We start from the raw sequence: 13,972 nt of genomic DNA, 5'->3' as shown, positions 1-13,972 counted from the left end.
GGAAAAATATGGAAAGGGAGCAAGTTTATTAATGGTCATATAATGAGGCAAATTTAATAACTGTCATACTATGAAGTAATGCCAGAAACATACATTTCTATCCTTTTAGGCAGCTCAGTGATGGGCATTTAGAAATATCTATTTTAAGGAATGAAACTATTGCTACAAAATATTTGAACTTTGTTATTATGGATGTTTTAACTACAATAGCCTAAAGGCCAGGAGTTTTAAAGAGAACTAACTCCAGGTTGGCATGATCTTTCCTCCGATTTGTACAAAACATATAGTATCAAGACCAAATAGTCCCATCTCTCTCCCAAGCTTGTATTAGCAATGCTTTCCAAATAGGAATATTTCCATTTCTTGCACAGAAAGCTTTAATTTCTCCCAAGCTTGCCAGGGCTAGCTCTTATTATCCACGGTCCACCAAGATCCCCGATTAGCAGTCACAGACCAAACTCTGGCAAAAGTGAAGGCCACAAGCTTGGCGACTACGATCCCCGGATTAATTCATCCCAACAACTGTTCTTAGCATCCAATAGCACTTCAAGGACTTTGTGGGCTAACACGCTATTCCCTTGGTGTGGCCACCTCATTAGATGCTGAGAGTGCTTATGTTTTGGATGGACTTGGATGTTGCTCATTATTGGGAGGAGGAAGAGGCTGCCAATGGGAACCCAAGGGGGCAGCTCGCGGAGCGCCGGGTGGGCACAGTCATGGCCCACACCTGGATGGGCTTGCAGAAGCAGGGTGGATTTCCAGGTGGGTTTTCAGAGGTGCTGGATATTGGCCTGACCCCACTCTGGAGAGGGGCCTGGGGAAGCAAGCCTGGGGGTCTGGGGGAGCCCAGCCAGCCACGCCCAGCCCCATGCTGAAGACCCCTGTGAGTGAATAGGGTGGGAGGCTCAGGGAGTCCATAGCCCAGCATCAGCCCACCCCCACCGCAGCGAGAGCCAGAGGAACCTTCAAGCGCCCACTCCCGCCTCCCATCCCACTCCGCCTCAGCCGCCCCACGCTGGCGTCAGCGCGGCCCACGGCGCATGCGCCCGGCACAGCGGCGTTCGGCACGGGCAGTCGCGCCGCCATTTTGCCAGCTCTGGGTGGCGCCCGCAGACCGATATCTCCTTGCAGCCCCGGCGCCTAGCGCAGGCGTCAGAGCCCGTCCAACCGCGGGTAAGGGAGCAGCCGCTCGGGCGTCCTTCTTGCGGCCGCCGCATCCCTTCCGTAGCCCCGTTAGCTCCAGCCCCGCTGAGGCACCTGCTCCCGGCGAAGCCCAGGGCTAGCGCGCGGCTCGGCGGGCAGAACCGCTGCGGCGCCTCGCGCTGCCGCGTCCCGCGAAAGCCCCGTTAACTGTCCGGCGCGCGTGCTGCCGGCCCCCGCCTTCCGTTCCGAGTAGGCCGGGCTGGTCCGCGCCCAGGAAAGTTGCAGACACGATCCTTTAAAAGTGTTGATGGGCGAATTTTCTCCCACCGTCTCAAAGGGCAGATGGGTGTTCGGACGCCTGGGTTTGGGCCGGGGCCGGGGGTGCGGTTAGTAGCCGGATAGGTCACGGGTCCGCTGGCTGTGCTGTGAGTCTAATGACCCTGGGTGGTGCTGTCATTATAACCCACGCACGGCCTTGGAGACTGGTTAAAACCATTTTTTTCCCCTCTCAAGGCCTTTTCTGCGTTTGGATCAAGGGGGAGACACTTCTTAACACCGAGGCGCTGCTTTGTTGCCTGTAACTGAAGTTCTGTTTGTTCCTGTCATCAGATTAGACCTGTTTCTAGAGTAAGAGAGTCTTGTTTATGCAACTCTTTTGTTTTTCAAAGATTTCTTTCACTTAGTAAAAGAATGTTGCTAGTGATCTTGAATCAGGCCAAACACTAAACAAGAAAGCTTTAAATGTGATGAGTAGTTTGTCATTTCAGGAAATGAATATGTTCCCTGCGGTAATAATTTAAGTAACCAAAAGAAAGGGCTGTGATAGTTAATTTTCCCTACAATATGAGAAAGAAAGATAATTCCTGATATCTAGGGTCCTACCGAATTCGTGGTCCATTTTGGTCAATTTTATGGGCATATGATTTTAAAAAATCGTAAATTTCATGATTTCAGATATTTAAATCTGAAAATTCAGTGTTGTAACTATAGGGAGCCTGACTCAAAAAGGCGTGGGTGGGTTGCTTTTTTTTGGCAAGGTTATTGTAGGGGAGTTTCAGTACTGCTTCCCTTACTTCTGTGCTGTCTTCAGAGCTGGGTGGCCGGAGAGCGGCAGCTGCACGCCAGGAGCTCAGGTCTGAAGGCAGAGTTGCCACCAGCAACAGCATAGAAGAAAGGATGAAATGGTATGGTATTCCTACCCTTCCTTATGTGCTGCTGCCTGCAGAGCTGGGCCCTTGGTCAGCAGATGCCACTATCCAGTCACCCAGCTCTGACGGCAGTTCAGAAATAAGGGTGGCAATACTGTGACCCCCTTTAAAATAACCTTGTGACCCCCCTTTTGGGTCAGGATTACCAGTTTGAGGAACACTGGTCTCCCCCATGAAATCTGAATAGTATAGAGTAAAAGAAAACTAAAGATCAGATTTCACCTGGGGAGACCAGATTTCATGCTATGTGACGTGTTTTTCATGGCTGTGAATTTGGTAGGGCCCTACTGATATTACATGGTTCATTTTCATAGATTCATAGATATTTAGGCCAGAAGGGACCATTATGATCATCTAGTCTGACCTCCTGCACAATGCAGGCCACAGAATTTCACCCACCACTCCTAAAAAAAACCTCACACCTATATCTGTGCTATTGAAGTCCTCAAATTGTAGTTTGAAGACCTCAAGGAGCAGAGAATCCTCCAGCAAGTGACCCGTGCCCCATGCTACAGAGGAAGGCGAAAAACCTCCAGGGCCTTCCAATCTGCCCTGGAGGAAAATTCCTTCCCGACCCCAAATATGGCGATCAGCTAAACCCTGAGCATATGGGCAAGATTCATCAGCCAGATACTACAGAAAATTCTTTCCCGGGTAACTTGGATCTTACCCCATCTAAAAACCCATCACAGGCCATTGGGCCTATTTACCATGAATATTTAATTACCAAAACCATGTTATCCCATCATACCATCTCCTCCATAAACTTATCGAGTTTAATCTTAAAGCAAGATAGATCTTTTGCCCCCACTACTTCCCTCGGAAGGCTATTCCAAAACTTCACTCCTCTGATGGTTAGAAACCTTCGTCTAATTTCTAATCTAAATTTCCTAGTGGCCAGTTTATATCCATTTGTTCTTGTGTCCACATTGGTACTGAGTTTAAATAATTCCTCTCCCTCTCTGGTATTTATCCCTCTGATATATTTATAGAGAGCAATCATATCTTCCCTCAACCTTCTTTTAGTTAGGCTAAACAAGCCAAGCTCCCTGAGTCTCCTTTCATAAGACAAGTTTTCCATTCCTCGGATCATCCTAGTAGCCCTTCTCTGTACCTGTTCCAGTTTGAATTCATCCTTCTTAAACATGGGAGACCAGAACTGCACACAGTATTCCAGGTGAGGTCTCACCAGTGCCTTATATAACGGTACTAAAACCTCCTTATCCCTACTGGAAATACCTCTCCTGATGCATCCCAAGACGACATTAGCTTTTTTCACAGCCATATCACATTGGCAGCTCATAGTCATCCTATGATCAACCAATACTCCAAGGTCCTTTTCCTCCTCCGTTACTTCTAGTTCTATTTTGTCTGGCTTGTGTATTTAGATTGTAAGTGTCTTTCTGTAGGGAATGTGTCTTGCTATGTACACAGTGGGGCTCTGTTTCTGGTTGACTCTGCACCATTGTAATAAACATGATAATCCATTTATCATAGGCCCATAGAAGTTGTTAGAGGGCCCTCCCTTTACACTCTCTCCCCTCGTTCTTGTCATGCAGACAGAAAGCAGAAGAACAGAAGTCTGAAGTGCAGGCAGGGGTTAGTTTGCAGCAAGCATATCCATAACTTTACATGCCGGCAGAGTCTGTTTCCCAGTGTTCCGTTCCCAGCTCTTGACGCCTCAGAACATTTACCCCATGCCCCCCTTCCAGCTCTGACTGCGTAGAGCCTTGCCTGTGTCCCCATTTCCGTCTCCTCTTTCTTAGCAGGTCCAAATATACCTACAATGCACGCCTACAGTCCCACCCCTTACAATTTATGGTTATGTGCCATTTTTGGGGGTATGGGTATGGGGTCTTCGTCCCACCTCTTTTATATCCCATGCGAAGGGTAAGGAGTGAGGTTGTGCTTGTGGTCAAGGCCAGGCCTTTCTTTGGCTTTTAGTGTTTCTTATGCCTCCCCCCACAACCCCCTTTACCCCCCTAACTGGTTGCTTGACCTTGGCTTGAGGAAAGAGTCAGGCAGCCTTCCACTGTATGCTCATAGAGTACACTCCCACCACAGCCTGTAACACTTCAGTTCCATCTCTTTTCAACCCATCTGCTTGTGGGCAGACATAACATATAGTGTCTTTGTCCTTTATTTACACATATTAGTATAAGATATAAGAGTATCAAAAAGTCAAACTCAAAATTCTGCCTCAGGCTGAAAAACAAGTATATACTAATATACTAACAGAAATAAAGACATTTCTCTCTTTTAACATAGTGGATACTAAGGATGTAAACACTGTTTAAAAAGTTAACCAGTTAATTAAAGTTATATTGTTTAACTGATGAAAGGGAGAGGCGCTGGGGCTGGGGTTGCTCTGGCCGGTGGGTGTGGGGCTGGGGCTGCTGCTGAGGTCGGCCACTCGGTAAAAGATTTAAGGGTGGCAGTTTTGCAACAGAAAAGCTTCAAAAACAGACTCCAACGAGAAACTGCTGAGCTTGAATTAATATGTAACCTAGATACCATCAGCTTGGCTTTGAATAGAGACTAGGAGTTGCTAGGTCACTCCATTTATTGAATCTATTTCCCTATGTTAAGTATCCTCCTCACACCTTCTTGTCAAATGTCTAAATGGGCCATCTTGATTATCACTGCAAAAGTTTTTTTCTCCTGCTGATAATAGCTCATCTTAATTAATTTGCCTCTTACAGTTTGTATGGCAACTTCCACCTTCTGTGTGTGTGTGTGTGTGTGTGTATATATATATATATATTACATATTACTATATGTTCCATTCTACGCATCCAGTGAAGTGGGCTGTAGCCCACGAAAGCTTATGCTCTAATAAATTTGTTAGTCTCTAAGGTGCCACAAGTACTCCTGTTCTTTTTGCGGATACAGACTAACACGGCTGCTACTCTGAAAATTACTCAAGATAGTTAAGATAAAAGCTTACTGTGAAGGAATCTTAAAAAACTGTGTGAGTGGGCAACAGAATGGCAGATGAAGTTTTGTGTTAATAAATGCAAAGTAATGTACATTGGAAAGCATAATCCCAAGTATACATACAAAATGACACGCTCTAATTTAGCTGTTACCACTCAAGAAAGAGATCTTGGAGTCATTGTCGATAGTTCTCCGGAAACATCTTATCCAAGTGAAGCAGCAGTCAAAAAAGCTAGCAGAATGTTAGAGAAGTGATATTAGAGAAGGGATAGCTAAGACAAAAAATATCATAATGCCATTATAAAAATCTATGGTGTACACAATTCACAGTCCACCTGTGGAACTCATTGCCAGGGGATGGTGTGAAAGCCAGAAAAGTATAACTGGGTTCAAAAAAGAATTAGATAAATTCATGGAAGATAAGTCCATTAATGGCTTCAGTCAGGATGGTCTGGGTTGCAACCCCATGCTCAGGTGTCCCTAAACCTCAAAAGCTGGGACTGGATGACAGAGGATTGATCACTCAATAATTGCCCTGTTCTGTTCGTGCCTTCTCAAGTATCTGGCCCTGGTCACTGTCAGCAGACAGGATACTGGACCAGATAAATCACTGGTATGGGCATTCTTGTGTTCTTATGTTACCTTCCTCCATAAGAGCTAGGAATACATATTTTTTTAAAATGTAAAGTTTAGTTTCTGAGAAACTAAGCCTCTGCTTGACAGGGATTGATTCCTACCAGCTTGCTCTAGGACAGTGGGCAAATGTGTTTGACAATCTATTGTTAATTATTAACTGGATTATCGTATATAGGCATGGGTGGTGGTGGTGTGAAACTGCAGGGGCATGATATTGATTTAAAGAATGTGAAGTCAGATCAGTAGCAATAAATTTGAATAAAGCTCTAGTCAATCTGAACCTTGGAGACTTGGTTAAATGTGGGTCAGGGCATTTTGTTTAAAAAGTGATGTGAAAATATTTACTTTTTTAATCTACTGTTATGTTATGGAATGCTACAAGTAAGTACAGTAAAAGAGGTATTCAGCATATAATTAACATAAAACTTTGTTTTCTTTGGTAGAACTGTGACTTCCAATTATTTCTCCAAAAAGACATGGGAAGTACATTATAAAGAATAACACATCTGCAGCTATACTAAAAGTTGTAATTCCATCAAAAGAGGTAAACACTACTACACAGGATCACAGATTGATCCTCCTGAAGGAGGAGGAGGAAGGAGTTGGGGGGAGAGAAATGCGCGTGTCTTGAGGAAATAAAAATCCCTCAAATAAAACTAATAGCAAGAAGTGGAGGAGCATACTTCAGTGTAAATAACAAAAAAAAGTTGTTAAAACAGAGCACTGAATCTTTGTGATTTGTCTTCTCAACAGAGTCAAACCTTCAGATGAGCTGTCAGGTGTGTGGGGTTCAGCTCCTGAGTCCCACTGTGAAAGCCCTGGAATGTCTGCAGACTATCTGCAGTGTGAAAGGCAGTCCAGTTGTAGAATTAGCAGAAATAACATGAATGACAGAGAAATGTCACTTCCACTTCTTGTTTTGTGGAGAAATACTGAGCCTCCTGTGTTCTTGTTTTGCAGATGTGTCTATTATAAAATGAATAGAGATGAGGGATTTTTGTCTCTTTGAGGATCACTTTGGATTGCTCCATATAAGGTGATAAAGCCAGTCAGAAAGCACAATAGTAAGCCCAGGACACACTGTTTGTCTATGAAGAACACATGCAGACACCATCTGAGGGAGAATTGTGCCAAATGTACCTCGAGAAATAGAAAAATTAGAATTAAAATCAGTAAACATTTATTTAATGTTTTTATTTATTTTGTGCAAAATGCACTGTTAAAAATATACTGAATACAAATTGCTTTAAGAAATTAAATATGGTTAATGTAAAAAAACTGAATTGAAATCCGGATGATTATCAAAACTGATCTTATTTTTATTTTGTAGACAATGGATTCTTTGTCTCCATCACCAAAATTTTTAGACATGGATCTGAAGGTAACTCACATAGAGTGCCATCCAAAGGAAGTGCTTGTGACATTTCAGGGGAAATACAAGACAGAATACGACTTTGATTACCACATATTGCAAAAGGAAATACAGCATATATCAAAAGTAAAGGACGGTATTGGCATTGGCGAGTTTTGTTTGGTGGAGGACATAAATGGAGAATGGCACAGAGGAAGAGTGCTGGAAAAAAGAGAAGAAATCTATGAAGTGTTTCTCATAGACATTGGGAAAGTGCTAATAGTTAATGAAATAAATGTTGCTTCTGCATGTGGTGAATTGTTCCAACTGCCTCCAAAGATGGTGTGTGGTGTTTTTGCAAACATACTTCCAATAGGGAAAAAATGGGGTCCAAAAGCTCTAAATTATTTTTCTTCTCTAATAGGATTACAGATTAAAGGTCATGTGCAAGCTATTTTACCATACCAATTGTTTCTCCTGGAAGTACCAAAAGTCACTAGCGATGTTCTTGAACTGCAGTTAGGAAAACTTGTTGATGGAGATTCGTTTCGTCTTATTGTAGAAATGTTAAAGGAATTACCCCAAGAGCTCCTTTGCAAACAAATGCCAGATTTGCTGCAACAGAAATACACAAGGCCAGAGTCATCCTCTTTCAGCAATGCAGAAAATCTACCAGAGTTTCAGCCAATTCTGGATAGATTCCTGCCTTCTTTATCTGTTGGCAGTATAGAGAAGGTAAAAATAACTGTTGCAATCAGTCCAAGCAAATTTTATTGTCAGATGCTAAAATGGCAGAAAGGGCTAGAAGACTTGACAACAACAATGACTTTGCATTATGAAGCTGTCAGTAGGGAAAATGTTCCAACTTGTGATAGTTTTGGAGCTCTCTGTGCTGCAAAAAGACAAAAAGGACAGTGGCACCGAGGAGTGATACAGCAGCTCCTCTCTGATGACCAAGTAAAGGTCTGGTTCATGGATTTTGGCAACAGTGAAGCTGTGCCTTCCAATCATGTTCTGAAACTTCAACCAGTATTCACTTCCTTACCAATGATTTCATTTCAGTGTGCACTGTCATGTTTCAGTGATCAGAGTGCAGCTGTAAAAAGAAATTCTCAACTGAAAGAATTTAGACAGGCCTTGTTAGGACAGACTGCTGTGTATGCCAGCATTGATTTGTTCAATGCCAATGAATGTTTGTATTATGTTACGTTACATAGTGAAGAATCTGAAGTTAATGCTAAATATCCACCACAGGTGAATGAGGTAGTTCAAGCATGTTCCCTAGTTTCTAGTACAAATATCACTAATATACTTGGAGACGTCAAAGCTTATGAAGAGATCTGTGTTTCAGTTGAGAGTTTGATTGGAAACACAGAGCAAGTGGGAAACTGCTTAATTGAAAAGGACCCTTCTTTATCAATCTATTGCAAAACAGTAGAAATGAAAATAGATTCTGTTCATGTTGCTTTTGTCGAATATGTGTTGAATCCATCAAACTTCTGGGTTCAAACTAATGACTATAACAATGAGTTTCAGACTTTGATGAAAAATATTGCAGATGTGTATAATAGATATGGAGTTTATGATAAGATTGTTGAAAACCCAAAGCCTGGGTTACCTTGCTGTGCCCGGTATAGGAAAGATATGGTGTACTATCGGGGACTTATCACTGAAGTGGAAGGTGTAAACATTAATGTTTATTTTTTGGATTTTGGAAATACAGATACCGTACCTGTTCATGATGTGAAAACTTTGCTTCCAGAGTTTTGTAAATTACCAGCACTTGCCATGCATTGTGCACTTGCTCATGCATTTCCCATTGAGGATGTATGGGTTAAAAAAGAAACTGATTTCTTTAAACAGGTTGTATTTGACAGACAGCTCTTGCTTTATGTCATTGCAAAGCAAAATGACAAGTACATTGTTAATGCCCAATTTATGAATGGCTTGGAACAAATGGATGTTGTCACGCTTATGGTTCAGGCTGGATATGCTGAGTACTGGGAAGTGAAACCGGATTCTCTTTTGAACTTTGTGAAAAATTCTAAATGCCTAAATTCAAAAAACAAAAAGAAAAAATATATAAATACACCAGGTACGTATGTCATACCTAAAAGTAAAGTATCAGCAACTAGAAATATCTGTCAAAACAAACGGTTATTAACCAGTTTTTCTGTGGCAAGAGAGTCTCTTGAATCTTTTCCAAGTTGGGAAAGTACTCTTTCCAAAAAGCATTGTATAATATCTGGGAGAAGTGACCCTATCGGCTCTTATAAAGAGTTAATGTTTAAACCAGGAGCAGTTCTTGATGTCATATGTTCTCATATTATTTCTCCATCCCATTTTTTTTGTCAGTTGCAAAGCAAATTACCAGAACTAATGAATTTAATGGAGCAAATTCAGAGTTATTATGAAGTGCATAGCAATCCCTATAAAACTGGACAGATTGCCTGTGTTGCAAAACACTCCAAGGATGGGAAATGGTACAGAGCATCTTTTCTGAAACAAGTATCCAGAAATGAAGTTGATGTGATATTTGTAGACTATGGTAATCAGGAAAGAGTTTTACTTAAGGATCTTCAAGCTATTCTTCCAGATTTTTTAACTTTGGAAAATCAAGCTTTTACATGTAGTCTTAAGAATATAAATGAACCCCCACAATTTTACCCATTCATTTGGACTAAAGAGGCATGTAAGGATTTTGGAAACTTCATTTCTGCTTACAGTGGGCTATTGACTTGTGTCATTTATGCTCTAATTTTCATAAGGCCTAATTGCTTGTGTAACTTAGTTGATTTACAGACTCCATTTATTGGTGCACAGCAGTTTCTCATAGAGCATGGCCACGGCCAGTCCCAATTTTTTGGATTCACAAAAGCACTTAAACCATCAGTTTTTCTGTATAGTTTTTGCTACTCATCTTTTAATATAAAAATTGGAAGTGAAGAGGAGGTATATATAACACATATATATAGCCCTGCAAAATTTTATTGCCAGCTTAATCGTAACACTGAAATTGTAGACAAATTAATGAAGAAGATTGCAGAGATTAGTAACATACCAAACAGTTCAGAATATGACCCGAGCAAAATACGATTATGCATAGCCAAATATTTTGAAGATGGTCTCTTTTACAGAGCTTTGGCATCATCTGTGGGATCATCATCCTATTTATTAGCCTATTTTGTGGACTTTGGGAATAAACAGATGGTAGTGAGAGACAAACTAATGCCTATTCCAGATCATGCCACAGATTTACTATTGACACCCATGCAAGCCATTAAATGTTATCTGTCAGATCTTAGGGCGAGAGAAATTCCAGTAGAAGTCAATAGATGGTTTGAGGAGAATTTCATGGGTAAGCCATTGAAGGCAGTAGTAGTATCCAGAGAGTCAGATGGCCAGATTGGTGTGGAGCTGTATGATGGACATATCCAGATAAATCACAAAATTCTACAATTATTGTCTGAGAATGGGAAAAAATACACAGAGGAATTGGAGCATGTGAAAAGTTGGTCAGAGCAGTCTGTCGAAAATAGTAAGGAGGTACACAAAGTAAAACCTGATGAAGGTAATAAAACAAAAGATAAAAATATTGAGAGAATTGCCTTGAAAACTGAAATAAAAACTGAAGTACATGATATATCTTCTCAGACTGGTGTTCAAGAGGATTTTGAAGATAAAGAACAAACGGTGCTTGTTCCACAAAAATTGTACAATATGCCCTTTATACTACCAACATTCCATGGCAATAAAAAGTCAGTTTGTAAAAATGTTGTGAATATATCTTTGGAACACAAAGAGAAAAATGCAGATGGAATATTTACTCCTGAATCTCTACTTTGGTCTGTTTTCAGTTTGCAGGAAATACCTGCAAATATTACGACTGAATCTTGCACCAACAAACGAAATTATACAGGACAACAAGAAGGCATGGTAAATAGACCCAAATATATCAATCTTCCTCCACGTAACATTGAGCTGAATTCTCAGTTAGCAGGGTACATTTCTAATATAAATAGCCCATCTAGTTTCCATATTCAGCTTGCAGAGGATGAAAACATAATCATTCAACTTGCAGAAGAACTAAATAAAGGAAAAATAAATGTAGACCATGAAAATTACCTGAATGAACTTGTGGCAGGGGATCTTGTTTTAGCAGAATATATAATTGATTGTTTCTTATATAGAGCAGTTATTAAAACAGTTAGCTCAGGAAAATCCTATGAGGTAGAATTCATTGACTATGGTAATACAGCAGTTGTGAGTCCATCAAAAATATACAAAATTCAAGAAAAGTTCTTAACTTTGCCAAGGTTCAGTATCCATTGTTTCCTTAGTAGAGTAAAAAGTACTCTTCCCGATGGAAGCTGGAGCAGCAATGTTATGTTCTACTTTTCCAGAAAAGTAAATAATAAACAAATCACTTGTGTATTTTTGCAACAACATGAACAACAGTGGGAGGTAGATATAATTTGTGATGGAAAGTCTGTGGTTAATGAGTTAATGCAGAGACATGACAGCTCAGAATTACAGAACACACCAATGCTAAATATGGAAACTAATACAGAACAAGACATTCCAGTCACAAATGCAGATGCTGAAGATGAAGAACTAAGGAAGAACTCTAGAGGTCATAATAAATATGAGGCTGTCGAGACTAGAAACACCTCTGAAATTCTCTCTAAAATATCTGACCAAGATCTATATCCTGGACAGCTAGAAATGGCAGAAATAATACATATTTCAAAATGTGGAAATTTCCATGTAAAATTAATGAGAAATGTGCAAACATTTTCGGATTTAAATGTAATGGTTGCCAAAGAAGCAAAGAGAAACCGTTTGATTGCAGTAGAAAATATTCAAGAAGGATTGGAATGCTTGACAAAATCTAAAAACACCTTGAAGTGGTACCGATCAGAAGTGATGAAGCTTGTTAGTGAGGAGAAAATGTTAGTTTTCTTCATGGATCGTGGTAGACATGAAATGGTATCCTTGCATAATACAAAAGTACTCAGTAATGAGATCAAGTGTATTCCTAAACAAGCCATATCATGTAAATGGATTTGGATTCAAAATTCAGGTAAAATGTCATGTGACTGTGTGGTAAATAAAATTGCACATCGTGAAATAAAGCTTCTGTTTTTGAGATACTTGGAATCTTCTTGTATATGGGAAGTAGATATCTTAGTAGATGGGATTCTACTTTTGGAATATTTGAATCAGATCTCTGGGCAAGGCAAGATCAGCAAACCTAATCGTACAGAAAGTGCAAATAATGTGGCTTCGAAGACATCTGTACTCTCTTTTAGAATAAATTCAGTTACATGGGCACTACTCCAAAGTGGTAATCAATACCCTGGATTTGCAACTACAGTTACTGATCCTTCAAACTTCTGCATTCAATTAGAAGACTTATTTGACACTATGAAAACCTTGTTTATGCTACTTTCTGACCTTCCAGGCAATTTGCCAACTTTGCCACGGGACCTTGTGACTCCTGGTGCAAGTTGTTTGATCAAGTTTGGGTTGGAAGCACAGTGGAACAGGGTAGAAGTTATAGAAGTTTCAGATCAGTCTTTTGTTCTTATGTTTATTGATTATGGCTTTTCTGCATATATTCCCTACTCAGATATCGATAAACTGAAAGTTGTTCCAGAACAACTTATTTGTTTACCACGGTTATCTTATTCTTGCTCCTTATCTGGTGTGATTCCTGCTAAAGGGGAACACTGGAGTGATGAAGCTAAGCTCTTGTTTCAGGAATTGCTATGTAAACAAGGCCTGATTTTCCAGTTTAAGCACTATGGTTCTGGAATGAAACTAGAGGTAGATGTTTTTTGTGAGCAGAGTAATCTAGCAGATACCTTGGTTGCAGCCGGTCATGCTGTCTACTGTAAAAGTACATGCTGCCTTGTTGGAATTGACCATACAAAACCAACTGAACCATGTTCACAACTTCAAGGTGAAGCACAACAATCATATTTTCTGCAGATTTCTGAACCAAAACATAGCTGTACTGAAAGCAGTTTTTTGCCAGGTGAAAAACAGAGTGCACAGCAGCAAACACCAGATCTGCAACATAGAAATGCCTGTGGTACACTTTCAAGAATTAAATCTACCATTAAACCACATTCTAGAAAACGACCCAGGAAGAAACCAAGTTCATATAGTAATGGCAAAAATATTGCAAAAGATGAACTTAAGTGTGACAAAAAATTATTTATGCAATTTTTGGATGATAAGAAATGTAACACCATTTCAACAGAAAGTCTTACTGAAAATCTGTCTCCAGAAGCAATGAATGAGACACGTGACTCTGCTGACATGAACACCAGAATGAGGGAAATGAAGATTAGTAAAGAGGTGGCATCAAAATAATATTTGAATAGTAAGTAAGCTTCATGTTAAAAGTACTTTTTTCAGGACAGTAGTATAGATTGAACTTTTACCTCAGCTCTGTAATATATGTTTGCAAGAATTACATTTATTTACATTATAAAGCTTTCAGGCCTCATTCTGATTTCAAATAGGTTTTACTTCCCTTTGATTCCAATGCAAATTGTGGCCTTAATTTCTGTTTTTAGATATCCAGGAAGACATGACACCAAAGTATTTTTGTAATGAAGGAAAGGAACCTAATTTTAGTGCCTAGTACCTTATTTCTAGAAAAAGGATCAGTAAATATGGGCCTGAA

The 13,972-nt window shown here is 40.3% G+C and overlaps 1 protein-coding gene across 1 annotated transcript; it reads left to right on the top strand.

The window, feature by feature from the left end:
• The first annotated feature begins 1,104 nt into the window (after positions 1-1,104).
• On the top strand, positions 1,105-13,695 carry TDRD15 (tudor domain containing 15). The gene is made up of 4 exons (XM_073335097.1): positions 1,105-1,173; positions 1,657-1,770; positions 6,368-6,468; positions 7,255-13,695. Exon 4 carries the CDS (start codon positions 7,258-7,260, stop codon positions 13,654-13,656), a length of 6,399 nt encoding a protein of 2,132 aa, XP_073191198.1. The 5' UTR covers positions 1,105-1,173; positions 1,657-1,770; positions 6,368-6,468; positions 7,255-7,257; the 3' UTR covers positions 13,657-13,695.
• The last annotated feature ends 277 nt before the right edge of the window (positions 13,696-13,972 follow it).

Source organism: Lepidochelys kempii, chromosome 3 (genome assembly GCF_965140285.1).
Source record: "Lepidochelys kempii isolate rLepKem1 chromosome 3, rLepKem1.hap1, whole genome shotgun sequence".
NCBI lineage: Eukaryota > Metazoa > Chordata > Testudines > Cheloniidae > Lepidochelys > Lepidochelys kempii.
Note: the sequence above shows the minus strand (reverse complement) of the source record. Positions and strands in the feature narration are given on the sequence as shown.